The sequence below is a fragment of the Varanus komodoensis genome, unplaced genomic scaffold, assembly GCF_004798865.1.
Source record: "Varanus komodoensis strain SLA01 unplaced genomic scaffold, ASM479886v1 scaffold48, whole genome shotgun sequence".
Taxonomy (NCBI): Eukaryota; Metazoa; Chordata; class Lepidosauria; order Squamata; family Varanidae; genus Varanus; species Varanus komodoensis.
In genome coordinates this window covers 506,977-529,895 of record NW_025336059.1, presented here as the reverse complement: position 1 = coordinate 529,895, position 22,919 = coordinate 506,977, and the positions used below count along the sequence as shown (strand labels likewise).

The 22,919-nt window shown below is 61.1% G+C and overlaps 3 protein-coding genes across 5 annotated transcripts in view; 2 read left to right on the top strand and 1 right to left on the bottom strand.

Moving 5' to 3' along the window:
- AKR7A2 (aldo-keto reductase family 7 member A2) overlaps window positions 1-4,849 on the top strand; it is a 6,793-nt gene extending 1,944 nt beyond the window's left edge. Inside the window, exons 4-6 of one of the 2 annotated variants that reach the window (XM_044445347.1) lie at window positions 63-165; window positions 727-856; window positions 2,647-4,849. In XM_044445347.1, coding sequence (XP_044301282.1) covers window positions 63-165; window positions 727-812 — 189 coding nt within the window. In that variant the 3' untranslated portion in view covers window positions 813-856; window positions 2,647-4,849. Of the gene's footprint in view, window positions 1-62; window positions 166-726; window positions 857-1,477; window positions 1,614-2,646 lie in introns of those variants that run through there. The other variant, XM_044445346.1, reaches the window with a different exon arrangement.
- MRTO4 (MRT4 homolog, ribosome maturation factor) lies at window positions 2,472-6,485 on the bottom strand. Of its 2 annotated transcripts, none has more exons than XM_044445343.1 (8): window positions 6,378-6,485; window positions 5,345-5,403; window positions 4,759-4,862; window positions 4,299-4,398; window positions 4,127-4,194; window positions 3,419-3,570; window positions 3,259-3,335; window positions 2,472-2,749 (listed from the first exon to the last, which is right to left on the bottom strand). In XM_044445343.1, exons 1-8 carry the CDS (start codon window positions 6,403-6,405, stop codon window positions 2,594-2,596), a joined length of 744 nt encoding a protein of 247 aa, XP_044301278.1. In that variant the 5' UTR covers window positions 6,406-6,485; the 3' UTR covers window positions 2,472-2,593. The 2 variants fall into 2 exon arrangements, with proteins under 2 accessions (XP_044301278.1, XP_044301280.1); XM_044445345.1 differs by having other exon boundaries at window positions 4,299-4,380.
- Window positions 6,486-7,027: 542 nt separating this feature from the next.
- On the top strand, window positions 7,028-22,218 carry EMC1 (ER membrane protein complex subunit 1). The gene is made up of 22 exons (XM_044445438.1): window positions 7,028-7,156; window positions 7,947-8,071; window positions 8,718-8,783; window positions 9,356-9,449; window positions 9,544-9,672; window positions 10,153-10,279; window positions 10,908-11,057; window positions 11,432-11,599; window positions 12,606-12,677; window positions 13,179-13,301; window positions 13,780-13,876; window positions 14,397-14,513; window positions 15,757-15,956; window positions 16,346-16,495; window positions 16,711-16,872; window positions 16,966-17,085; window positions 17,392-17,529; window positions 18,009-18,182; window positions 18,897-19,107; window positions 19,617-19,701; window positions 19,959-20,088; window positions 20,956-22,218. Exons 1-22 carry the CDS (start codon window positions 7,053-7,055, stop codon window positions 21,133-21,135), a joined length of 2,922 nt encoding a protein of 973 aa, XP_044301373.1. The 5' UTR covers window positions 7,028-7,052; the 3' UTR covers window positions 21,136-22,218.
- The last annotated feature ends 701 nt before the right edge of the window (window positions 22,219-22,919 follow it).

Below are 22,919 nucleotides of genomic sequence, written 5' to 3'. Positions count from 1 at the left end.
GGGGGGGGGGGTCCTGCTCACAGAGCTCCTCTGATTCCCGGGGGTGTCCCTGGGTCCTGCAGGTGGTCTCCTCACGGGCAAGTACAGGTACGAAGACAAGGACTCAGGCCAGCAGCCGGCCAGCAGGTTCTTTGGGAACGACTGGGCCGCCACCTACCGGGACAGGTACTCGCCCCTTTGCCAGAGTGGGGGGCACCTTCGGCGCACGGGGAGTAAGGACCTGCTCGCGGCTCTTCTGCTCTCAGGATTTCAACCTGGTTCTTGCGTGCCCGTTTTCGTTTTTGCCGATGCGCTCTTTAAGGGTGGGATAATTTTCCCCCACCGCGGCTTGGGTAGTTGTGCTTGAAATTGTTACTGTGTAAGAAGCGGATTGGAGGCCTTCTGCACACGCGTCGTTCCAATTTTTTAATGCCATCGGCAAAAAATATGTAAGATGCATTTATAAAATACCAAAGTGTGGAAACTTTTAGAAGACCCTTGAGGTTTTCTTACCTAATTCGTGCAATGTTCTTGCTTAAATAATTCGATCTCGGGCAGAAAGGTGCTTTAGCGACTGCAATGCGGTCGGTTTTGTAGTAACCGTGTTCCTGAGAGAAGCTGTTCTGTAGCCGTAGCCGAAGGTAACAGGAGACTTGCACTGGTGTGATTGTGGGTTGTGGGTAGCTTGTTTAAATGCTGTTGGATTGTTATGCTTTCCTGAGTTGTCTTTCCCCCGAAACACGGCAGGTACTGGAAGCCGCACCACTTCCAAGGGGTGGCTTTGGTCCAGAGTGCCCTCCGCGAGGCGTACGGCCCCGATCCCCCCAGCCTGACTTCTGCTGCCCTGCGCTGGATCTTCCACCACTCCAAGCTGCAGGTACCCGCGAGGGTCCCGGTGGGCCCCGGGCGGGGAGGCCCGCTTGCCCAGCCGAAATGGCACGGAGGACTCCGGGCAGGTCGTGGAGCAGAATGCAGGCCCGGGGGGCTCATCCAGCGCGCCAGAACGAGCGCTGAGGCCCTCGGGGCCTGCCGAGGGCTGCTCTGAAGCGGAGGCCAGCCCTCCCGGAAGGGGCTAAAATTCTCTGAGCGGGAGCTGGAGGAGTGGGCTGCTCCGCCTTGCTGGACTCCTGCGGTGTTCGTGAGAAATCCAGCAGGGGGCACCCCTCAGGGCACTGTGAGCCCCCTCATCCCCCGGCAGTCCTACTCTGCAGGGCCGTTGTGTGGGCTGTAACAGAATCGCCTCCCCTTCTGCCACCCAGTGCCTTCCAGACGGGTTGGGGCTACAACCCCCCTTCCCACTGCTCCCAGCCAGACCATGCTGCTGGGGCTGATGGGACTGGGAGTCAAGCAACAGCTCAATGGCCCCGAGTTGCCGGCTCGAACTGTCCGCGTGGATTCCCGAGTGGAAGGCTCCAAACAGCCCGTGCAGCTCATCCCCGCGGCTCACGGCCTGTGACGCGACACGGGTGCACTTCCCTCCTCCTCTTCCTCCTCCCAGGGCGAGTGCGGGGACGCGGTCATCATCGGGATGTCCAACCTGGACCAGCTGGAGGAGAACCTCCGGTGCAGCGAGGAGGGGCCCCTGCTCCCGGCCGTGGTGGAGGCGTTCCAGGACGCCTGGCGCCTCGTGGCCCACGAGTGCCCCAGCTACTTCCGCTGACGGGGGGGACCGTGCCCGAAGGGCAGCCCTGCTCCTGCAGGAACCTGGCCGAGAGGTCCTGCCCCCCGTCCCTGACGAAGAATCACCCGCACGGCCTTCACATGGAAGAGGCCTTTTTAGCCTGGAAATTCCCGTGATTTTCAATGCACAGAATCATCCAGCCCTGAATCCCCCCCAGCCTTCCCTGCCCTGCAGCAGTTGGAAAGGAGAATTGGAAGCCAGCGCTATGGTGGAAAACGCTGATTTTGCGGAAAATGCTGATTTCACTGAACTGATCCTTGGAGCTTATTTCAAACTCTGGAGCAGTTCTGTCTGTAGGATACATTTGCCAGAATAAAGCACTTCTTGAGCCGGTGGCTCTCTGGCGAGCGAGTGTTGGACTGAGCAACGCAAGGCTACGCAGAGGACTGCCACAGGGGGTGGCGTCTGCGTACCCCTTTCTCCCGCTAATTAGAACCGAACCCAGGTGGGGGAGGGACCGCCCCCGGCCGTTTGGGGAACCCTGACCCTGACCCAGTGCTGTCCAGAAAGCAGAACCAGAAGGGTGCTTCCCCCGTGGCCGTAGAAACCCTGCTTGCAGCCCAACAGCATCCAAACCGGCACAGATGCCCACCCTCGCCCCCGGCAAAGCCCAGGTCGGCCCCCGAGACAAACGCGGAGCCCCTTGTTCTTTCCGCCTCCCGCCGACAGTGGCTCTGTGGGGCCCCAGAAGAAGGAAAGACGATTCTCCCGCAGGAACCGAGGCCGGTCCCCCCTGGGCCCTTCACGCCTCGTCTGGACTCCCCCAGACGGTTCTTGGAGCACGCAAAGGAAACGAGGGGCTCCGCACGCTGCTCTTTTCACTTTTATGTGTCCTCGCGTCAGTAAGGTCCTTCAGCCCGGGCTGAGCCACGTGGGGGGGGGGGGGCAAGCAGCAGGCCTGACAGGCTGCCCCCCCTTGGGGCGCGGCAGGCCCTAGTCGCCCGCGCTCTCGTCCGACTCCACTTGCTCCCGCATCTCTTCCGCAGCGTCCTCCGCGTCTCGCACCAGCAGCTCCAGCTCTCCCGTCTCCGCGCTCCACACGCTCCGGATGGTCACCTTGAACTCCGCCATCGTGTAGCCGAAGAGTTTCTGCAAGAAAGGGCCGCGTGACCCCTTGGGACCGGCGCCTGCGCTTCGCTCGCTCCTCCGCCCCCGAGGGAGAGCGGGACCACGTGGGACGGGCACTCGGCGGGGTGCGGCTCTGGCGCGGCTTCATTCCAAGGATGTGGCGGCCACCCCTCGGCTTCCCCGCTCTCTTTGGGCTCAGCGGCAAATCGTACAGAAGATTGCCATGGGGGCCGCTGGAAAAGCCCGAAGCCCAAGAATGTCTGCGGTGGGGGACTTTGCTCTCGTGCCCGGCCCGGCCCGGCCCGCCTCCCTCCTTCCTGGCCTGCCCTTGGAATGCGGTGCCGGAACTCTTGACGGAACGTGACCCTTGGCCGGCAGGAAATCAGCTTGGATTAGGGGAGGAGGGGAAGTCTCCCTCAGCGCGGAAAAGATGGCCGATGTGAAGCCGGGGCAGGGATCTCATAGGGGGAAGCAACAAAGGCCCCTGCGGGAACGTCCCGGGGAGGAAACGGGCATCGGGAGTCGCTCACCAGAATACGGGCCTGATCGGGCGTCAGGGTGTCCCCCTCCTTGCAGACCTCGTAGTCGGAGAGGAGCATCACCACCCCTGCCAAGCAAGCGGGAGAAACGGAGATGAGAACCCGCCTCGCCGAGGCCCATGCACTCTTCCCAGAGGGGCCCGCCGCTGACCTTTCCGCAGCGCCGTTGGCAGGCCCAGCTGCCGCAGCTGGGGCTCCATGGAGTGGGGGAACTGCCCCAGCGGCCCCGCGTCCAGGCTCACAGCGAAGGCGGCCCTGTTCCCTGACCGGGCGAAGTCGCTCTCTCTGTACTGGGAGAACCACCTGCGAGGGGAAAAGGACGCAGGAGATTCAGAGAGATTCGCACAGCGCACACGTCCTCGTAGCAGAGGGAGGAACGAATACGCAGCCTCCCGGCCAGGGGGGAATCAACGGGCCTGGCACAGCCTGTGCTCAGCAGGCCGAGGGCCAGGTCTGGGGCACTCTGGCAATTTGGGAGGCTGCTGGGGGTACCGTCGCAAGATGGCTGCCGTGGGAGGCGGGCAAGGGATGCACAACCGTCCCTGAACCGGCGGCGGTGGGGGGCTGAGCCCGACTCGTCCCAGAGCTGCCCCGGAGGCTGCCTTTCCTCCGGCACCCGGAGAAACCGACCCATGCCGGGAAGTTCGCAGGGTCCCTCCCACGCCGAGTTGTGGCGCATGACCAACGGTGCCTCCTCCAACCTGGCGCTCTCCAGACGTTTTAGACTACGAGGCCCAGCCTTTGCGGCCATTGCCCACCGTGCTTGAGGCGGATGGGGGGTGAAGCCCAAAACACCCAGAGGGCACCACCTTGGGGTGCCGTGACCACGACGCATCATGCGGCAGCGGGAAACACTCACTCCGTGACCTCCTCCTTGGTGCGGTTGGTGAAAAGGAGGCCCACCTCTCCCTGGAGGTGCTTGCTGACCTGGCGAGCAGAGAGGAGAGGGGATTAGGAAATGGCCCCCGGAGCACTGAGGCCCCGCCGGGCTGGGAGCAAGACGGACATGCTGCAGCGGCTGGGGGCCCCACCTGGTGCAGGTTATCTTTGTATTCGTCCATCGGGCTCCGTCCAAGTGCCACCATCATCACCTTGTTCTTGCCAAAGAACATCCTGGAAGGAAAACCGGGCCTAGTGAGGACAGCCAGAGACGGACCCTCTCAAAGCGGTGTATTGCAGAGCTGTCGAGCTGGGGGGGGGGGTGTTTCAGGCCGACGAGTCCAGTCCCTGCTCGACACACCACAAGGCGGTGTGGCAGAGGCAGTCCGTCCCCCGACTCCGCCTGGCGCTTTTTTCGGTTCACAAACCACAGAGGTGCTCCCCAGCCCCCCCCGGGGGGGGGGGGGGGGCTCCCTTGATTTGTGGCCTGGCTGGCGCTTTTTAAACCCTCTCCTCATCCCAAGATAAACCCTTTTTGGGTATAAATCGTGCCCGAGCCCTTCTGGGTGAATCTAGATGGGGGGAGACGGATCTTGGGGGCCTGCCCCTCACCTGCTGTGCTTCCAGGCATTGCGAATATCCTTCAGTTTGTTGTTTCTCATGTTGGAGACGGAAAAAATAAAGAGAAATTTGTAGGTGTCCACACATTTCCGTAGCTGAGGGCAGAGAAGTTTGGACATCAGCATGTGATGGCAATGCATTCGCTAAAACAGGTGAGGAACAGGCGGTCGTCCAAACTGTGTGGGACTGAAATCCTTTACAGCAAGCTCTGCTGGCTGGGGCTGATGGGGTTTGCAGTCCAACAGCACCTGGAGGTCTGCACTGAGCCCGGGGACAAGTTGGTCTGGGGTTGGGCAAGTATTTGGAGCTGGTGGGTGCATTTAGCCAACCCACTGCCCTCTGGGAAACATGAAGGCCCAACGGTGGTGGTTATAACACATTTCTTTGCACCTCCCCAGCATACGTGATTCCTGTAGTCCAACCAGGAAACTTTGTGAGAGGGGAAAAAGAGATCCTTCAAGAGGGGGGTTATTCCAGCCCGAGATATAAAACAGAACCCTGCTTGCAAAACCACCCCCTTTCTAGCAACTCATTTTACGTGGGATTCTAAGATCAGCAGGCGGGGGAAGTCGCTTACCTCTTCGATCAAGTTCTGTTTCACTTCCAGCCCTTTCTTGGTGGTTTTTGTCAAGGAAACTGGAAGGAAAGAAGGAAGGAAGGGAAGGGTGCAGTTCAGTCTGAGGCAGCCCAGCAGGAGCATCCGGAGCGGCTTGCGGCAAGGGTCTTCCCGGCCCTAAGCAAACCCGGTGGTCCTGCTGCAGGCGAAGGGGCCACACGGGCGGACGGAGGGGCAAAGGGGCCCATCGCTCCGGGAGCGCGCAAGGGCCATGTCCGTGCTCCAGGGGAGCCACCGCCTGTGGGGAGAGGCTTGGGCGCCGGGGGGGGGGGCAGCTCCCCAGGAGGCGAGGGCGGGGAGGTGGTGGAGACCCTCCTCTCCCTCGCCGCCCCTGGGCCCCGCCGTGGGGCTGGGAGCGCCGGGGCCCCCGGGACGCGCCCCGCGAGGCCGGCAGCTCCGCCAGGGCGCCCGGCAGGCCCCTGCCCCTGCGCCGGTCTGTGCGCGTCCACCGTGGGAAACGGAGGAGCTGCCGAAAGAGTCGCCGCTGGGTGGCGCCGCAGGGGCCCCGCGACCCATCACGCGGGCGAGGCGGCCCCGAGATGGGGCTGCGGGTCCCGGCGGCCCGCGTGCGGCGGTGGCCGGCGATGGGGGCTCCGCTCGCGCGGTTCTCGCGGCCAGGGAGCCCCAAGAGCCGCGGCGGGAAGGGGGCTGTGCCCGCCGGTCCGCACCGCGAGTCCCGCCGCACGTATTGCTGGACTCGGGCTCTCATCATCCCCAGCGAGCAGGGGCGGTGAGCGGGAATGATGGGACCTGCCGGCCAAAAACACCTGCGAGGCGGAGCGTGGGCTCCTGGCCCCTGGCTGAGTGCAGCGCTCTCCAGATGACCTGAGCTGCGTCCCCCATCATTCGCAGCGCCCGGCTGGGGATGATCGGCGATGTAGCTCAGCTCATCTGGGGGGCGCAGGGAGGAAGGGAAACGGGAGGGCTGCTCCAGGGATGTCAACGCTCCGAACACACCAGCTCGGACTCCTTGAGGACTAGCGCCTTCACTCACCCTTCTTATCCCGCTTAGATTTCGGCATGTCGGACCAACACGCGCTTTCCTCCTGCGGCGGCGGCTGTGCTGCGAGGGCCGACGGGAAAGATTTAGGAGCCCGTGGAGGCGCCTGCTGTGTAGTTGGGCTAAGGGTCCCGCGTTCCTCTGTGGCTCCCCAGAGCCACGGAACCCCTCACGGCCCTTCGTTTCCGCCCCCAGTCGCAATTTTACACGGGTGGAAGGAGCGGCAAAATGAGTTTTCTTCCACGCAGGCGAACGACTAGACACCCTGCAGCGCCCGGCTTAGGAGGGGGCTTCGCACGGTTGGCCGCCTGGAACATAGAGCTACTAAAATTAGAGACATCCCAGTACTGGCTTTGCCAATATGGTATTTGGCACTCGCCACTAAAATCTTATCATACTATTTTTAAACCGCACAATAACTAATATCCCCCAGCGCGTGCTTCTCCCCCTCTTAGATCCGTTTACATAGCGGATCTGCCACTCTAACGATTTCCAAGGGAAGCGGGCGGGGTGCTGGACCCAGTGGACCTCGGAAGCTTCGTCCTCAGCCGGTCTTCTTCATTATTTGTCTCTATAGGGCAAAAGCCGCTCCGGGGTGCGGGATCTCGCTGGTGCCGCGGTGCCCGCTGGGAAGCCGGCGGCCGCTGCGGGGCCATCTTCTCGGCTGTCATGGCGGCGCCCTGGGCGGCCTTGCTGCTTCTCCGGCTCCTGCTCGTGCCCTCGCCGCCGCCGGCGGGCGCCGTGTACGAGGACCAAGTGGGCAAGTTCGACTGGTGAGCGACGGGCCGCCTGGCTCGGGCCGCGCCTGCGTGAAGCGCCCGCGGAGCTCCCCGCTGCGAGGGACGGGCGGAGCGGCCGTGGGCCCCAGGCCCTCCGGAGCGCTTGGACTGCAGCCCCCATCGGCCCCAGGCGGTCCGGGCTGAGGGAGGTTGGGGCTCAGCACATCTGGGAAGGCACAGGTTGGGAGGAGGCCAGTGAGGTGAACTCGAGGGGAGAGCGCGTGGTCCTGGACTTCAACTCCCATCAGTCCCAGCCGCCAGGGCCAAAGGTCGGGGATGCTGGGAGTTTTAGTTCCAGACATCTGGAAGGCTGGTCAGGGAAGGCTCCTGTAAGATGCCGTCCAGGAGTTTGTGGCTTAATCTTCCATTATCCCCAGCTTGCAGGGAGGATGGGAATCCAAACTGGGGAAGGCTGCTTTGGAGCAGGGTGCACCGAAAAATGCTGGTCTCCAGATGCTTTTAACCACAAATTTTGCTGTTCCTGTCTAGCCATTGACAGGGTGTCTGGGAGGCCGAAGTATTTGGCAAACTATCTTCTGCCCGTGCTTCATTTAGAGGCGCTTCCCTTCCGTTAATGCTCTAGAGATGCCCGGACTACAATTCACTGCATTCTTGTCCCTTGCACACAGTGGGCCCGGAACTGATGGGAGGAAGGCTCCCCACATGGACCTGGGGGTCTGCCGCCTGCTCTCTGCCCACGCCTGTCTTACACCACATTGCAGGCCAGGGTGCACCGCAGAGCAGGAAGTAACACCAGCGCGGCCCTGTCTCTGTTTTCTCCTAGGAGGCAGCAATATGTGGGCAAGATCAAGTTTGTTTCTTTGGAATCCTCCCAGGGCTCCAAAAAGCTCATTGTGGCCACAGAGAAGAACGTAATGGCCGCTCTGAATTCCAGGACAGGCGACATCCGTAAGTGCCCTCTTGTATTGTCTCCCCTGCTATGGACACGCAGGACATGCGTGTTTTTAAGTTGCTTCCGCTTCTGCTTCTTTCTACGTTAACGATGCCCGAAGGATCTGCAGATAACTGTGGCAGTGCGGAGTGTTTCTGTTCCAGCTATTCAGTTGCTTCCTTACCCCACGACAATCAGCATTCTGCCAGGCTTCATCAGGCCGTTATGGCCCATTGCTGTCCTTTTAGGGGTTTATTCCAAGTATTTTCTCTGTAGTATTGTGAAACTGTTGTGAGTTCATGGGCTCTGGTCCCATTCCGAACTAAAAGCTTTGCTGTGTAATTGCGTTTTATTTTGCTCAATTGCTGAAACGGTCTGAGTGGCTTGCAGAGATTAAAACTGCCTTGTAAAGACCAGATGCGTGCAAACATAGAAACAGGAGAAAGAAACAACATACGGAGAATTGCACATGTATCGAAAAACAATTTAAAACAAGAAAGATTCAAGTCCTGATTAAAATCTCACACTGGAGTAAGCCTCGAGAGGTATTTTGAGAATGAGTGAGAAATGGTAACAGAGGAGCCAGCCCTTGCCAGCAAGGATGGGCTGCTGGGGAACCTGGGCGGCTTCCTGTATTCATCCGACCCTTGTTCCTTTTCGCAGTGTGGCGCCACGTGGACAAGGGAACTCCTGAGGGAGCGGTGGATGCTATGCTGATCCACGGGCAAGGTGAGCGAACCCTCTGCCAATGGCCTGCGTCACTGACGGTTACTGGAGAAAGGTCTCTGGGTTCGCTGGAATAATTTGCAACAGTCATTTCCCCAACAGTTGTTTTCCTAGGGAAAAGATGTCAGCATCCAAAGGGTTATCTGGATGGGGTGGGGGAAGAGCGCTCTGAGCCTGGAGCTGGCAAGTGGGGCTCCTGTCTCCTTTTGCAGCCGGTATGGAGAGAACCACACTGGGTCTTCCCTGAGGTCAGGGAGACAACCCTGGAGGAGGAGTAAAGGGGGTGTTTGGGGGGCAAGAAGGGGGGGAGACAGGGTGGGCTTGGAGGAACGGGCTTCTGCACCTACTCCAGCCTCCTTCCTGCCCCCTGGAATGTCCCAGCCGGCTGGCTGAAAATGGCCACCAAGCCAACACGGCAGCAGCGGTCATGGCGCTGCTGCTGCTGCCCCCCACCGGATGCCCGCAGCCTTCCAAGTCCTCCAGCTCAAGGGCACCTTCACTGCATTGCACCCGAGTATTGTGGGGCTCGCAACTCAACAGCTGCTCGTCTTTTCCACGCACCGCCTGCTCCAAAGACGCCATCACGGTGTCCAACGGGGGCCGCATTCTGCGCTCTTGGGAGACCAACATCGGAGGCTTGAACTGGGAGATTTCGATGGACGCGGGCAGGTGAGTGTTCCTGGAGGGGGACTGTGTGTGATGCGGGGCCGGCTCACATCCATCCGGGGCTCTTCAAAACCTTGTTTTCCTGCTCCGCTGTAAGTTTCCAGATGGCTGGTTTGGTGGGAGTGCAAGATGCTGTGAAATACGTGGCGGTGCTGAAGAAAGGCTTCCTCTCACTTCACTATCTCTCCAACGGTCACCAGAAGTGGGCAGAGCCTTTGCCGGACAGGTAGGCAATCGGGGGTCTTGCAAAGAGCCTCGCTCCCGAAGCAGCCCGGGAGCCTTGGAAGCAAAGCCCAGCCATAGATGTGGGCCTGGTCTGTTCAGGGCTTCACTCGTAGCACAGGAAGAACAGCCAGGGCCTGAACAGCAGGCGGTGAGCTCTCGTCCCTGTCTTGGGAGAGGAAATGGCAGAGACCTTGCTTGCCTCTGGGAGACAGACTTAAGTCGGGGGCTGTTTTGCCTTGCGAGAGAGCAGCTGTGGGCAGACCTGAGGCCTCTTGATGAACGCACGAGACGCACTGAAGGATTTAGCGGGATTGGCAGCGCCGGAAAAGCTGGAGCTTTTCGCAGAGGCCGGTCAAGTGATGGTCCTGCTCCTGGCCGGAGCCACTTCGGGCTCTCCCCTGAGAAGCGAACTTCTAGGATAGAGAACGTGCCTCCGTCTCAGCATCCCGCTGCCTTAGTTGACTCTGACTTTCCTCGCCAGTGAGAATGTCGCGTATCAGCTGGTGTATTCGCACGGGGCGGGGACGGTGCACTGTGTCGGGGCCGCTGCTCGGAGCCACATCAGTGTCCTCACCTTCAGTGCTGAGGATGGAGAACTTGCCAGACAGGTAGGGCAGGAGTCTCGCTCAGAATTTGGTCTCTTTTCCACCTCCAGTGCACACCTGGATCAACACAGAACGTGGCAAGTTTATTGGAAGACTGTGGGGTTGCTGAGCAGGGAAGAGGGCGTTTGAGAATTTACACATCTAAAACTTCATTTCTGCTTGGGCTTCTCTAGTGAGCCTCATGGAACTAAACAAGATGTCCCCAATTAAGCAGCCGTTTTCTTTCATTTTCGTACAAGTGTTTATCGCCTTTTCAGTGCAAGATTCGGACCACCCTGGACTTAATGGAGTTTAACGGCAGGGGGTGGGGCATGTCCGTCTGCTGTCTTTCCACCTTGTCCGGGGTTCTGATTAGAATGATCTTTAGCTGTTTGAAGAGCTTGACACTTTGGTCATTGAAAATTGAACAGGCTTATACCCGGAGCGTACGTTGCAGTGAAGCTGTGGCCGGGCAGGATCTCGCGGAGGGCGTTGTGTTCTTGTGTGGGCAGGAGCCTCTAAGCGGACGACGGGTGTTGGGGCTGTTTGCATCGGACGCTGGGCCTGTGAAGCCACCCGGCCTGGGAGCGAGCCATGGGTACTTGGCTCCAGCTGTCCAGTCCCTCAGCGCTTCTCTCTCTGCCCTCTGCAGGCCCGGGTGGTGGCCCCTTGGGTGCAGAAGCTGAGCGGGGCCTGCGGCGTGGTAGGCGAGGGCGTGCTCGTGTGTGCGGACGAGGCCACCCACTCGCTCCACACCCTGCCTCTGGGTGCTGGGGAGGAGGCAAAGCAGGTGGCGCTGCAGGTAAGGGGCCCGGGAAGGGGCGGGGGCTCCTGGAAGCCCAGCTTTGACTCTCCGTGCGGACCAGCTCGGGGCTGTGAACATCTTTCCCGAACTTCAGGCCGAGGAGATGTATTGCTGGGCTCCCTGGCATGTCGTCCGTGGGAACCTTTCTCGCTGCTCTCCCCGCATTTTTTACCTTAAGTTATTCTTCTTTAACTGGGAGGCTTCTTTGCCTAGCCTGGAAAAGCCCGGGCCACGTGCTCCTCCTGGTGCCCCGGAATGCGTCTTCAGCTCCCAGCTGGGTGTTTCGCGGCCTCCTTCCACCACCACGCCGGGCTGTGCTGCCTCGGCCTCCCTGGCCAACTGACCTGCCCTCCCGCTCTTTCCCTCCGCAGTCTCTCGGCCTCGAGTTTGCCAGTGGCTTCCGGCCCCACCTGCTGCCCACTCATCCCAGTCCGGCCGGCGCCTCCCGGGCCCAGTTCTTCCTGCAGCTGGCCCCAAGCCACTTCGCCCTGCTGCAGTATCGGAACGGCATGCTCAGCCTCCTCCGGGACTTCCCCCAGGTGAGGGGGAGCAGGGTGGGGGTGTTACAGGAAGGGTGCTCGCTCCGGGACACGGCCCTGGTTCCATCGCTGGAAAGTGCTTCCTGCAGGGCGCTTCCTCCTCACCTGCGGAGTCCTCGAGCGGCGGAGGACCGTCGGTCTGTCCAGGCCCCCGCTCTGCCCAAAGGCAGCCGCTGCAGCGTGCTCAGCCCAGCCAGGGCTCAGTGTCAGGCGTTCCCACCCGGGGCGGAGCTCACCAAAGCCAGGCCTGCCCAGTCGGTGGCCCCGAAAGGCTCAAGTGAGTGAGCCAAGCTGTGTGTGACAGGACATAAACAACCCAGGTATTCTGACGAGGTGAACACCTGGACTCCAGGCTGCAGTTCCTCAGGCTTGTTGCAGGACGTGTGCCTCTTTGAATGCTTGCCGTTCGTGGGTGGGGAATGCCCACACCAGGGAAACTGCACTGCAGGGAGAGAGGCTGGCAGGAGCTCTTCTCCCTGGCTCTCTAGATTTCCACGTGCAAAGAGTCTCGATGGGGGCGGTCACGGCTTGGTGGGCAGCCTGTCCTTCTCCACCCTGCTGCCTGCAGGTCTTAGGTGGGCCGGGCCTGGCACAGCTTCGCCGCTCCCTCTTTGTCACTGACAACCTGGCCTTCTGTCAGCTGGGGAAGGCTTTGTTGGAGGGCAGCCCCACACTGCCCGACTTCCTGCTTCTGGTTTCCTGTGCAGTGTTTCTTTCTCCTATTTTTTTAAAAATGCTTTTAATGTTTTCTCAAAATAGATAGCATGCAGAAAGAAAAGGGTATAAAAAACAAAACCACCAAGGGATTTCAAAGAAATATAACTAATACATTCATAACCTGCACATTTCCAAAAGGACCAAAAATTTCTAACTTTCTGTCAGTCAATACTCTGTTGAAGCTCAAAAAGAACGATTTCCAATCAATTATGAATCATCAACATTTTAACAAGCCTTTTCCTTCTCTCCTCCCTTCCTCCCTCCCTTCCTTCCTGTGCCGTTTCCCCAGGTCAGCCTGGTGACCTTTGCAACCACCAGTGAGAAGACGGTTGCTGCAGTCCTCACCTGCAAAGGTGAAGCGGTGAGTGCAGGCAGACCGTGGCAGGTGAACTCTGTGGCCCGGTGTGTCCTTGAATCGTGCAGCATCAGTTGAGATCGAAAGCTTCCACCTGGCTCTTGTGTCTGAATGGGGTCACTGTGGTGTATGTGAAGTGCGAGGAGTTAAAAACAAACCAGGATCGGGCCACGCTTTAGTATCCTGGTTTGGTAATTGACCACAGTCGTGACAAACCAGTTTTCAGAGTTTGGGAGAAGCAGGGAAGGATGCTTAAGCAGTGCTCCATGATCTCTGCTCCCCATGCTCCGAGGAGGAGGTCTGCACTCCCCCCTCACGTGGGTAACCAGCTTCCAGTCCTGTCTGCCCTGCTGATGAAGCACATGGCTTGCAAAGTGGGGGGGGGGGGGATTAACGGCTTTTCCCGGAACGCAGCCACCTTCCCGCCTCGAGCAAGAGAGTCTGTTCTCCCGAGACAGACCCGTTTTGCAAATCTCCGCCATTTGATGGCATCCAATGACCCAATAGGAGGCCTCGACCTGCCGCAACCAGTCCTATACGATCAACTTGTACTTGGCCGAAACCGGGCAGAGATTGCTGGATACCGTCATCTCGTTCACCTTGGAGAAAAGCAGTACCAAGCCTGAGCAGGTAAGCGGCTGGCGGCCTTTCTGGACGTGTTCGGCACGAGGAAGTGCAACCGGCCTTCAGGGATCAGGGCTGCTGCTTCTCAACTGACGGGCCCTTCCGGTCTGTGCACCCGCCTTTCCCAGCCCGGCCGCCGGGCCCGCTTTCTCGTGCCAGGCCGATCCACGCTCTGGCGTTACACGCGGCAGCCTGCACCGCTTCCCTCTGGAGCGGCTGCCAGGAGATCCGAAGCGTTTGTTCCCAGCATCAGCCGTCGATGCCTGGTTAAATCCGAACCAGGATTCCCCACAGTGACTTGTGCAAACGAGCCATGATCACTCACTACAGTTTGAAGTTGACTTGTCTGGACCAACCAAAGTTAAAACTAGGCAAGGCTACTTCTGGCCGGACACGACCAGCAACCTCGAACTTCTCCTTTTGGCCTGCAAGTGATTCATATTCTGGAGCAACCGCCATCCGTCTCTCTCCTCTCCTTTCGCAGCTTTACATCCAGGTCTTTCTGAAGAAGGACGACTCGGTGGGCTACCGGGCGCTGGTCCAGACCGCGGATCATATGCTCCTCTTCCTGCAGCAGCCGGGTGAGTCTCTCCCCGTGCAGCTCGGCGCGCGGCCCCCGGGTTGTGGCTGGCCAGCCGCAGCGGGAACAGGATGCCGAATGGGCCAAGGGCATTTGGCAGGGGGTCTGAGGAACCTGAGCTGTGCTGGGGGCAGGACCTCAGGCCCGGTGCTGGCTCTTCCCAGCCGAAATCCCTCACGTGTCCAGACAGGAAAAAGCCCTGCGCCTCCCGGCATTTCCCAGCCGGCTTCGCCACAGGGAATGCTGGGAAGCCCAGAGCTTTTTGCCCGGGAAATGCCGGCAGCTGCGAGGGTTTCTCCCGGCGCGAGCGGGCCCAGGCTGGGTTCCTCCTCGTGGTGCTGGCGGGGAGCAGAGCTCCTGCTGCAGGCAGAGTTCTGTCCAGAGCTCCCCCTCAGCCCCTGTGCGGCACGCCGGGCTTCTGCGTGATTCCCTGGCCTGCTTTCCCGGGGAAAAGCACAGGCAGCCTGGGGCAGACCGGGAAGTCATGCTCCGGCCTGCCCCGTGCCTCTCGCCCTCTGCAGGGAAGGTTCTCTGGAGCAGAGAGGAGTCTCTGGCTGAGGTGGTTGCCTTGCAGATGGTGGACCTCCCGCTCACGGGTGCCCAGGCAGAGCTGGAGGGCGAATTTGGAAAGAAAGCAGGTGAGGGCGGCCGTCCCGGGGGACCCTCGGCTGGGGCCGTGGCTGGCCGCCCAGCCTTGGAAAGGACGCTGGACTCGTTCGGTGGGCAAGTTGCCCAAGAGCGGCCAGGTCACAGTCGGGCGGCGGGGCCACCGGCCTGCAGCCCAAAGCGTGGCGGTGTTGAAGCGGCTCAGACTGCCGTGGACCGGACTGGCGTGGCCAGGGAAGGAGACGCAGCCACGGGGGCTTCTTTTCCACGCTTGGCGTGTGCCAGGTCAACAGTGCCTTGTTTCTCTCGTGATTTGATGTTGAGTTTGAGAAACTGCCCGTTCCTACACGCTCTGGGCACTTTCCAAGGAATGAGCAGAATCGCATGTGGGTTGTTGTGTTGTCTCAACCCGGAGAAGGAGGAAGGCGGTGGGGGGCAGTCCAGACCCTCCACTCCACGCCCTGTCCTGGGGTTCTGGTCAGTTCAGCAGCCCCCTTCGCAGTGGCAAGTGGCCCGCACACACAGGGGGGCGGGCGGTGGCAGAAAGGCCTCTTGACCTTGAATGCGGCCAGGATGTTCTTTGGAAGCCGCTGCCCCTGTGAATTCGTGGTGCCTCGGGGGGGGGGGCCCTCCCCCCCTTTTTGGGGGGGGGCCAGGGAGGGGGGGGGGGGGGCGGTTAGGGAGCTGTGATTGGCTGCTGACCCTCCTCCTCCAGCTTTTTTTTGGCCTGAAAGAATAAATTTGAATTGCCTCGTGCTTTTTTCTTTTGCTTTGCTGCCTGGGATCCAGCAATTCAAGGTAACTCCTTGCTTTTGTTGACCAGTTTTGCTGTGGAGGCACTTGAGTGTGAGAGAGAGTGTGTGTGTGTGAGTGAGCGAGATAGAGATTTACGTCGCCAGCATTCAGACAGAAGCAAACTGCAAACTTTAAATGGGATTTTGACTTAATACTAGCAGACCATCTTTTCATTCAATGGGACCGAAGACCTGTGCGCAGAGTCTCTGCTCTGAGCTTTGCATAGCAAGCCACCTAATCCACGCAGAATTCGCAAGTCCATGGAGCGAGCGTGTCCGTCCTGCGGAGGAGGGACCGCAGCTCGGGGGGAAGCGCAGCTCTTGCTCGCAGAAGGGCCCGGGTGTGACGTCCGGCTTCTCGGGGTGGGGCTTGGGACGAGGCTGCGTGGCCCCCCGAGGGCGCTGCCCGTGGGTGCTCCCGGTGGCTTTCGGCGCCGTTGCCCGGCAGGCGGTCTCTGAGGGTCCTCCCTGTGTCCCCCAGACGGCCTGCTGGCCATGCTGCTGAAGCGCCTCTCCTCCCAGCTCATCCTGCTGCAGGCCTGGACGGCGCACCTGTGGAAGATGTTCTACGACGCCCGCAAGCCCCGCAGCCAGATCCGAAATGAGGTCAGCGTCGACACCCTGGCCCGGGACGAGTTCAGCCTGCAGAAGATGATTGTGATGGTCACTGCCGCCGGGAAGGTGGGAACGGGGAGCCGCGGGTGCCGGATCCCTGGGGAAGCGGGGGTCTGGCTGGGTCAGGCCAGCCTCGCCAGCTGCTGCGACTGTCAGCAGGATGCGGACAGGGAGGGAGGAGACGCCCCTTCCCCCAGGGGTGCTTGTCTCTTGGGGGGCACAGCTGGGCTAGACCAGGACGGGGAGAGGAGCTCTGGGGAACCGGGCGGGTGCCCCCTCAGCTCTCGCGCACCCCGCCTCGGGTGAATGGGAGCTGCAGTCTGCTGGCGCTGGGCAGGGTGGGAATGTTCCCCCCCGAGACAGGTGACTGAACGCCCAAGCGTCTGCCTGGGGGGCTCCTGGGCGGCCTTCCGCACCAGCTGCGCTCACGCCCGCTCACTGCCGCCCTTGCCCAGCTCTTCGGCATCGAGAGCCGCTCCGGGACGGTCCTGTGGAAGCAGTACCTGCAGGGCGTGCGGCCCGGCTCCTCCTTCAAGCTGCTGGTGCAGAGGACGACGGCCCATTTCCCCCACCCGCCGCAGTGCACCCTGCTGGTCAAGGACAAGGTACAGAGCCCCCCCCCCCCCCCCCCAACCCCCCCCTGCCGGGAGCCGCTTTGTGCACACTCAGGAGGCACGGGAGTCGAAAGGAGCGGCAGCGCCTTGGGCTGGGGGCTTCGGGCGCGCATTCGGGTGCCGGGCGAGGTGCGCTCGGGGGCTTGGGGCAGGGCTGGGTGCACGAGGCCGCGCGTCCCAGGGCCGTGTCCGTCCCTTCCCGCCAGGAGAGCGGGGCAAGCTCCCTCTACGTCTTCAACCCCATCTTCGGGAGGAGGAGCCAGGTGGCCCCCCCGGCGCTGGACCGGCCCGTCCTCCAGTCGCTGCTGCTCCCCATCATGGACCAGGACTACGCCAAGGTGCTGCTGCTCATCGACGACGAGTACAAGGTGCGCCCCCCCCCCGCGGCCCCCATCCCCGGGCGTGCGTTGCTCCGCAGGACAGCCGCCTGGAATTGTGCGCTCCCTCCCTCTCCTGCCCAGGTGACAGCGTTTCCCACAACAAGGAATGTTCTCCGGCAGCTGGAAGAAGTGGCCCCTTCCATCTCGTTTTATCTAGCGGACACTGCGCAGGGCAAGCTGATGGGGCGGCGGCTGCGGAAGGTACGGGGCCGCTGTGCCCAGCCTTGCCCGCTGCTGCGGGGGGGTCTGTGCTGGCCGTTCGCTTCGGGCTCCCTCCCCGCACGCGGGCCTCTCCCGGCAGGCTTCGGAGAGCTTCCTGCGTGGGCCGTGTCGCGCCGTTGCGGTGCAAGCGGCGCGGGCCAGGGCTGAGCAAACGAGCGCACGCTTGCTCAGGGGAGGTGCTGGGCACCGCGCTCGCAGCAGGCCTCGGACTGTGCCCCTCGCCGGGGCGGGCTTGCGATGCGTCGGCCCGAGACTTACAGCCCGCTTTCCTTGGCTGGGTCGCAGGACCTGACGACGGAAGAGAGCTGGGAGATCAGCATCCCACCCGACGTGCAGCGGATCGTGGCCGTGAAGGGCAAGCGGGCCAACGAGCACGTCCACTCCCAGGGCCGGGTGATGGGGGACCGCAGCGTGCTGTACAAGGTAGGGGGGCCTTTCGCAGGGAGAGTGCCGGGCAAGCGCCTTCTGACCAACTCCTGGCGCTGGGGACCCTGGGCCAGCACCCCGCCATGCCATTTCCTGGCTCCTCCCCGTCCCCCAAGCCGCCTGCCAGGCCTGGAGCCCCAAGGCGGCTCCTGGCCAGAGCAGGGGTGCTGCCCCTCTTGCAGGCCAAGGCTGAATTCTGCTCGAGCGAAGGGCTGGGGCCCCTTCCAGGTGGGCAGAGCCCAGGCGCCCGCGTTTAGCTTAAAACCTCGCGGGAGCCGGGGAACTGCCCAGTGGCGGGGGGGGCGTGGGGGGGGGGGGGGGAGCGCCCCGCCCCGCCGGGGGGGGGCCGCGCCCCCCCCCGCCCCCCGGCCCCCCCCCCCCCCGAGAGCACCAGGCCCTCAGGTCCAGAGGAGGGAGCTGGGGAGGGGAGTTGGCCCGCGGGACCCGTGTGGCCTGCAGCCGTTGCCTCTCCGCAGTCGCTGAACCCGAACCTGCTGGCGGTGGTGACGGAGAGCACGGACACCCACCAGGAGCGGACCTTCATCGGGATATACCTGATCGACGGCGTCACTGGCCGCATCATCCACTCCTCTGTGCAGAGGAAGGCCAAGGGACCCGTGCACATCGTACACTCGGAGAACTGGGTGGTGGTAAGCAGAGGCCGAGGCGGTGGCTGCCTCGCCCTTCCCAGGCCGCTCAAGGCCTCTGCGGGGGGGGCTGGGGGAAGGAGGGGACAGCTGCCAGCGCGTCCCCCTTGACTTGGGGACCTTGCTCTGCACATACACACCGGGTGCTGGGGGAACCCTTGCGGGGCAGCACCAGCCAGCGGGCCGGACCTCCCACTTGGCCCACCCACGGAGCCTCCTTGGGTCCCCCCCCCCCCCCGTCGTCGCCACTCTCACCTTCCCCCTGGGACCACGTGCCCCCGTTCCGGTTAGCGGCTGGAAGCTGGCCTGCACTTCCCAGGCAAGGCAGGGGTCGCGTGATGAGCAGCCCCCGGCGAATATGGGGCTCTTCCGGCTCTGCTCCCGTTTCCTCTCCTCCCCGCAGCCTGGGACAGACCTCCTTTCTGCCTCCTGGCCTTTGACTGCCGGGGAGCCCTCTTCTCACAGAGCTCCTTTCTCAGAGTTTCGCTTTTGGTCCACCTCACCGTCTCGCTTTCCTTCCCGCGTTTCGGTTTTGTGCGAAGCGAACGGTCTTCCTTTCCGTCTTCCCCTCTCTGCCCGCCCGCCCGCCCGCCCGGGAGAGATCTCCCGTGCTGGTCCCCCCGGCTTGCCACTCTGCGCGCGGAAGGTCGCCTCCCCCTTCAGTGCCACTCTCGGCTCCCGCGCTCGCCTCGCTGAGACGTGCCCCTCTCCCGGCAGTACCAGTACTGGAACGCCAAGGCCCGCCGCAACGAGTTCACCGTGCTGGAGCTGTACGAGGGCACCGAGCAGTACAACGCCACCGCCTTCAGCTCGCTCGACCGGCCGCTGCTGCCGCAGGTCCTCCAGCAGTCCTACATCTTCCCCTCGGCCATCAGCGCCATGGAGGCCACCATCACGGAGCAGGGCATCACCAGCCGGCACTTGCTGAGTTACGGAGCGGGGCGGGAGGGGGGCCTCGCCTCCGCGGGCCTCCGCGCGTGCTGGGCCACCGCCTCGCTGCGTCCGAGATCCAGGCGGCCGTCCTGGCTAGCGGTGCCGTTCGGAAGCGGGAAGCCCGGCGGGCTGAGGCAGCAAACGCTCTCCTGGGACCATTTGCCAGGATGCTGCAGCGATAAATTTTGGAAGGGGAAGCGGGACATTCGAGTGCAGCATCCCCGCCGCGGCTCTCCATCCTTCCTGGGCTTTGCCCGAAGCCACAAAAGTGCTCGTCCCGCAGCCCTGGCGGGGGGAGGGGGTGCTCTCAGCTTCCAAGCCCCAGCGGGAGGTTGTCTGGGAGGATGTCCTGGGTGGACGCGCCCGATTCCTTGTTGCACAGGTGCCGCTTGTCATGGCTCGCCCAGCCCTGTCCTTCAGGCGCCTCTTTCGCACATGAGGCGGCGCATGCGGTGGGTGTGCTAATGCGTTTCCCCTGCCTGTCTGTTTTCCTTCAATGTACAGTTGGGCTTCCCTCCGGGGCGATCCTCTCGCTCCCCAAGGCTTTGCTGGATCCACGGCGGCCGGAAATCCCAACGGAACAAACGAGGTGAGTTGCCCCAGCCACCCTCCTTCTCAGGCCGAAGCGACCACGTGCCAAGCCAGCACAATTAGCTCAGCGCAGGAATTGAGGAATGTCGGGAGTCGCTTTCTCCCAGGCGGGAGAACGACGTCCCTCTAGCCCAGTATGACCCGCTTGGGCCGGCGGCAGCCCCCCGGGGCCCAGTCCAAGATTGCTCCAGTTACTGGGCAGTGGAGAGGTGCCAGAGAGCGATTTAACTTCCTGCCCTTCTGTGGCGTTTTCAGGGAAGAAAACCTGATCCCGTATTCCCCAGACGTGCAGATCCATGCCGAGAGGTTCATCAACTACAACCAGACCGTCTCCCGGATGAGGGGCATTTACACCGCCCCGTCAGGCCTCGAGTCCACGTGCCTGGTGAGCCCCTTCGAACCCTCTGTCTGTCTCTCTGTCTGTCTCTCTGCAAAGGTGCTTTCATATGCAGGGTGGTGCTGGCAGGAGGTTTTATGTCTCCAATCGACAGCTTGTCTCTCTGCCCCAATGCGGCGCTCTGGGGAGCGTAAGCATAAAATCTTTCTTACTTAAAAACCAGCACAAAACCAGGACTCAAAAGCCCGATAATGCAACTCGGCCAGCTCAAACCGCCTTCAGCAGCAGGCCCACTCCGGTGCCAACAGCCGGTCCGGATAAAACCCCCTTTGCCGGCTGTTGGAAGACGAAGAAAAGAGGCCAAGCTGACCTCTGGCAGGGAATTCCAGAGCCTGGGGACAGACATTCCTGAGGCTCTTCCTCGCACCCCCTTCAAGCATGTCTCCAGCGGCGGTTGATCCCAGAGAAAAGGCCTTACTAAGAGTGACTCGGATCCGTTAACGGAGGGTGGTTGGGTCCGCCAGGGCTGTTCCCACAACGGTGCAGCCCGGAGGAGGGCCCTCCTTCAGGGTTGTGAGAGCATGTGACCGCTTGAGCACCCCCACAAAACGGCTGCCCAAAAGTACAAGATAGAGGCAGGGCTGAGCAGCAGCATGCAGACCCTGCTGGTTCAGCATCAAGAGGAATCCATCTCACAGCTGCCGGGAAGAGCTTGTGCTCATCTGAAAGAGAGAGTGGTGGGTCGTGAGCGCCAAGGAAGGGTGGCCCGCTTTGAGAGAGGAGGGGAGAGGGTGGGATATTAACGCCTTCATGGTAATGCATAGGTGGCCTCGCGCGCGCCCGGCTGCCGTCACCGAAAGGTGAAGTACCACTCAGCCAGCCGTGGCTTCTCCCACTCTCCCCGGCCCGCTGCAGGTTGTGGCGTATGGGCTGGACATCTACCAGACCCGTGTCTACCCGTCCAAGCAGTTCGACGTCCTGAAAGATGACTACGATTACATCCTGATCAGCAGCGTGCTTTTCGGGCTGGTCTTCGCCACCATGATCACCAAGCGGCTTGCGCAGGTGAAGCTGCTCAACCGGGCGTGGCGGTGAAGGCGAGGCGGAGCTGGGCCTGCCGGGCCGCGCGGGAGAAGGCCAGGCAGAGGCACCCCGGCTGTGCCGATGGCTTCACGCACGCAGCTGGTTGCCCTCTGGAAGGCTCGACGGCTGCGGGGCATGGGGTTCCTTGTTCTTTTTTTGGCTGTCTCGTCGGAAAAGCAAAGTTTGAGTCTTCCGCAGAAAAATAGGAACTCCGGGGGTGACAATATTCTGTGAATCAGCCTTGTCCTTGTGAAACTTTTTCTCCATCCACACCTTGACTGAAACAGGCCTTTGGTTGTTAAAAAAGCGTTTGCAACATGGCAAATCTGCAAGTCGGTTTCTGTGCCTCTGGCTCCCCCGGAGCTGTTGCTGAGGGAGGAGATTGAGTTGCAAAGACGTTAGAAATAATGCTAAAAAAATAAGTAGGGCGACTCTTTAGGGAAGTTTGACAGATGAATGCTTGTGGAAATGGAGATTAAATCAGAGTAGATCATTTTGATCTGCAGTGACCTGGGGAAGAGAAGTAACTTCTATGTTTGTCTGCACTGAAAATGTTTCCCTTTTTAACTGTGTTTCCCTGTGGCCTAGACTTCATTATTTGGATCTTTCCTCTCTCCGTTACTGCAATTCCTGGGTGAAAAGATTTTATTTATATTACATTTCTTAGCACACATGACCGTTAGAATTTAAACATGCATCCGATGTTGGGGTTAATAGGAATACTTGAAGCTAAGCTTGAAAAAAAGCATTTGGAACTCTGAATGAAAATAGCGTCTTTGTGTACTATTTTGAGTCTTTTTTGTGTGTGTTGATTCTTTGAGGTTGGCATTCTGAGAACCTAAATTATGAGCTTTGTTGGTAATAATTTATTGCTGATTTAAATCTGGGCCCTGCAGTAAAGGAAAGTTGGAGATTGTTATCCTCATGTGGGAGGAGGGACAGGGCAAAGCTGGTGTTCCCACTGTGGAAACGCGTGTGCCACGGTTTCGTATTCATGTCAAGAGGAATGTTGAGTCGTTGGACAGAAGCATCTTGGATCAGTTTCACTGATAATAAACCAACACCGTTCGATCACGTTCGCTTTGATCAGCCGAACCGGTGCCTATTTTTTATTTACTCTGGACCCCCGATTTTATACACTTATTTATTTACAACATGTGCGTGCCTTCCAGTTGCACCACGGCAGCTCGGTGGCTTGGCCACCCTTTCCAAAATACAGGTGCCAAGCATCGTGGGAGGTTTACAAGGGAGAGGCGACCCCCTCCCCGCCCCCCCAGCCCAAGCGGGTTTCTCTCAAACACGCTAGTTGGAGAGAGGTGCAGTTCTGATAACGCGCCCCTTGCTGAAAGCCCTTTCAGACCCCGTGGGTCCAATGCTTCCCCACCGCCAAGGGCCTGGACCAGCAGCAGCCCCCCCCCCGGGACCCTTTAAGGATGCCCTGGCCGCCACGGGGACCCGCTGGGATGCGAAGAGCAGAGAGCCCATGTATACAGTGGCTGGGGAGCATGGGCCCGGTTGGCCACCGAGCGCCGGCCTGGATGGGCGGCTGGCCTTCGGGGCAGTTGGGCCGGGCCTCGCCTACCTCGCAGGGTCGTCGTGAGGAAAAGGGAGGGGGCGGGAGGAGCAGGGGGCGCAACGGCCACGCGGGTCCCCCGGGCGGAAGGGGCTCGCTCACTCTCGGACCGAGGAAAGGGGTCGATCCCCGCATCCAGCCGCTACGGCGGGAAGGGGAAATGCCCATCCGCCCGCGCGCGCGCGCACCTCCAAAAGTCTCGCCCGAATACGCGGACCCGTGT

Excerpts from the sequence above, each read along its gene's own strand:
- MRTO4 (XM_044445343.1), bottom strand. The coding sequence starts at position 6,405 with ATGCCGAAATCTAAGCGGGATAAGAAGG. Across the intron at positions 4,399-4,758 it reads AATGCCTGGAAGCACAGCAG|GCCCGGTTTTCCTTCCAGGA; the intron begins GTGAGGGGCAGG and ends TGTCCTCACTAG. Across the intron at positions 4,195-4,298 it reads ACAAAGATAACCTGCACCAG|GTCAGCAAGCACCTCCAGGG; the intron begins GTGGGGCCCCCA and ends TCTGCTCGCCAG.
- EMC1 (XM_044445438.1), top strand. The coding sequence starts at position 7,053 with ATGGCGGCGCCCTGGGCGGCCTTGCTGCTTCTCCGGCTCCTGCTCGTG. Across the intron at positions 8,072-8,717 it reads TTCCAGGACAGGCGACATCC|TGTGGCGCCACGTGGACAAG; the intron begins GTAAGTGCCCTC and ends TCCTTTTCGCAG. Across the intron at positions 9,673-10,152 it reads GCAGAGCCTTTGCCGGACAG|TGAGAATGTCGCGTATCAGC; the intron begins GTAGGCAATCGG and ends TTTCCTCGCCAG.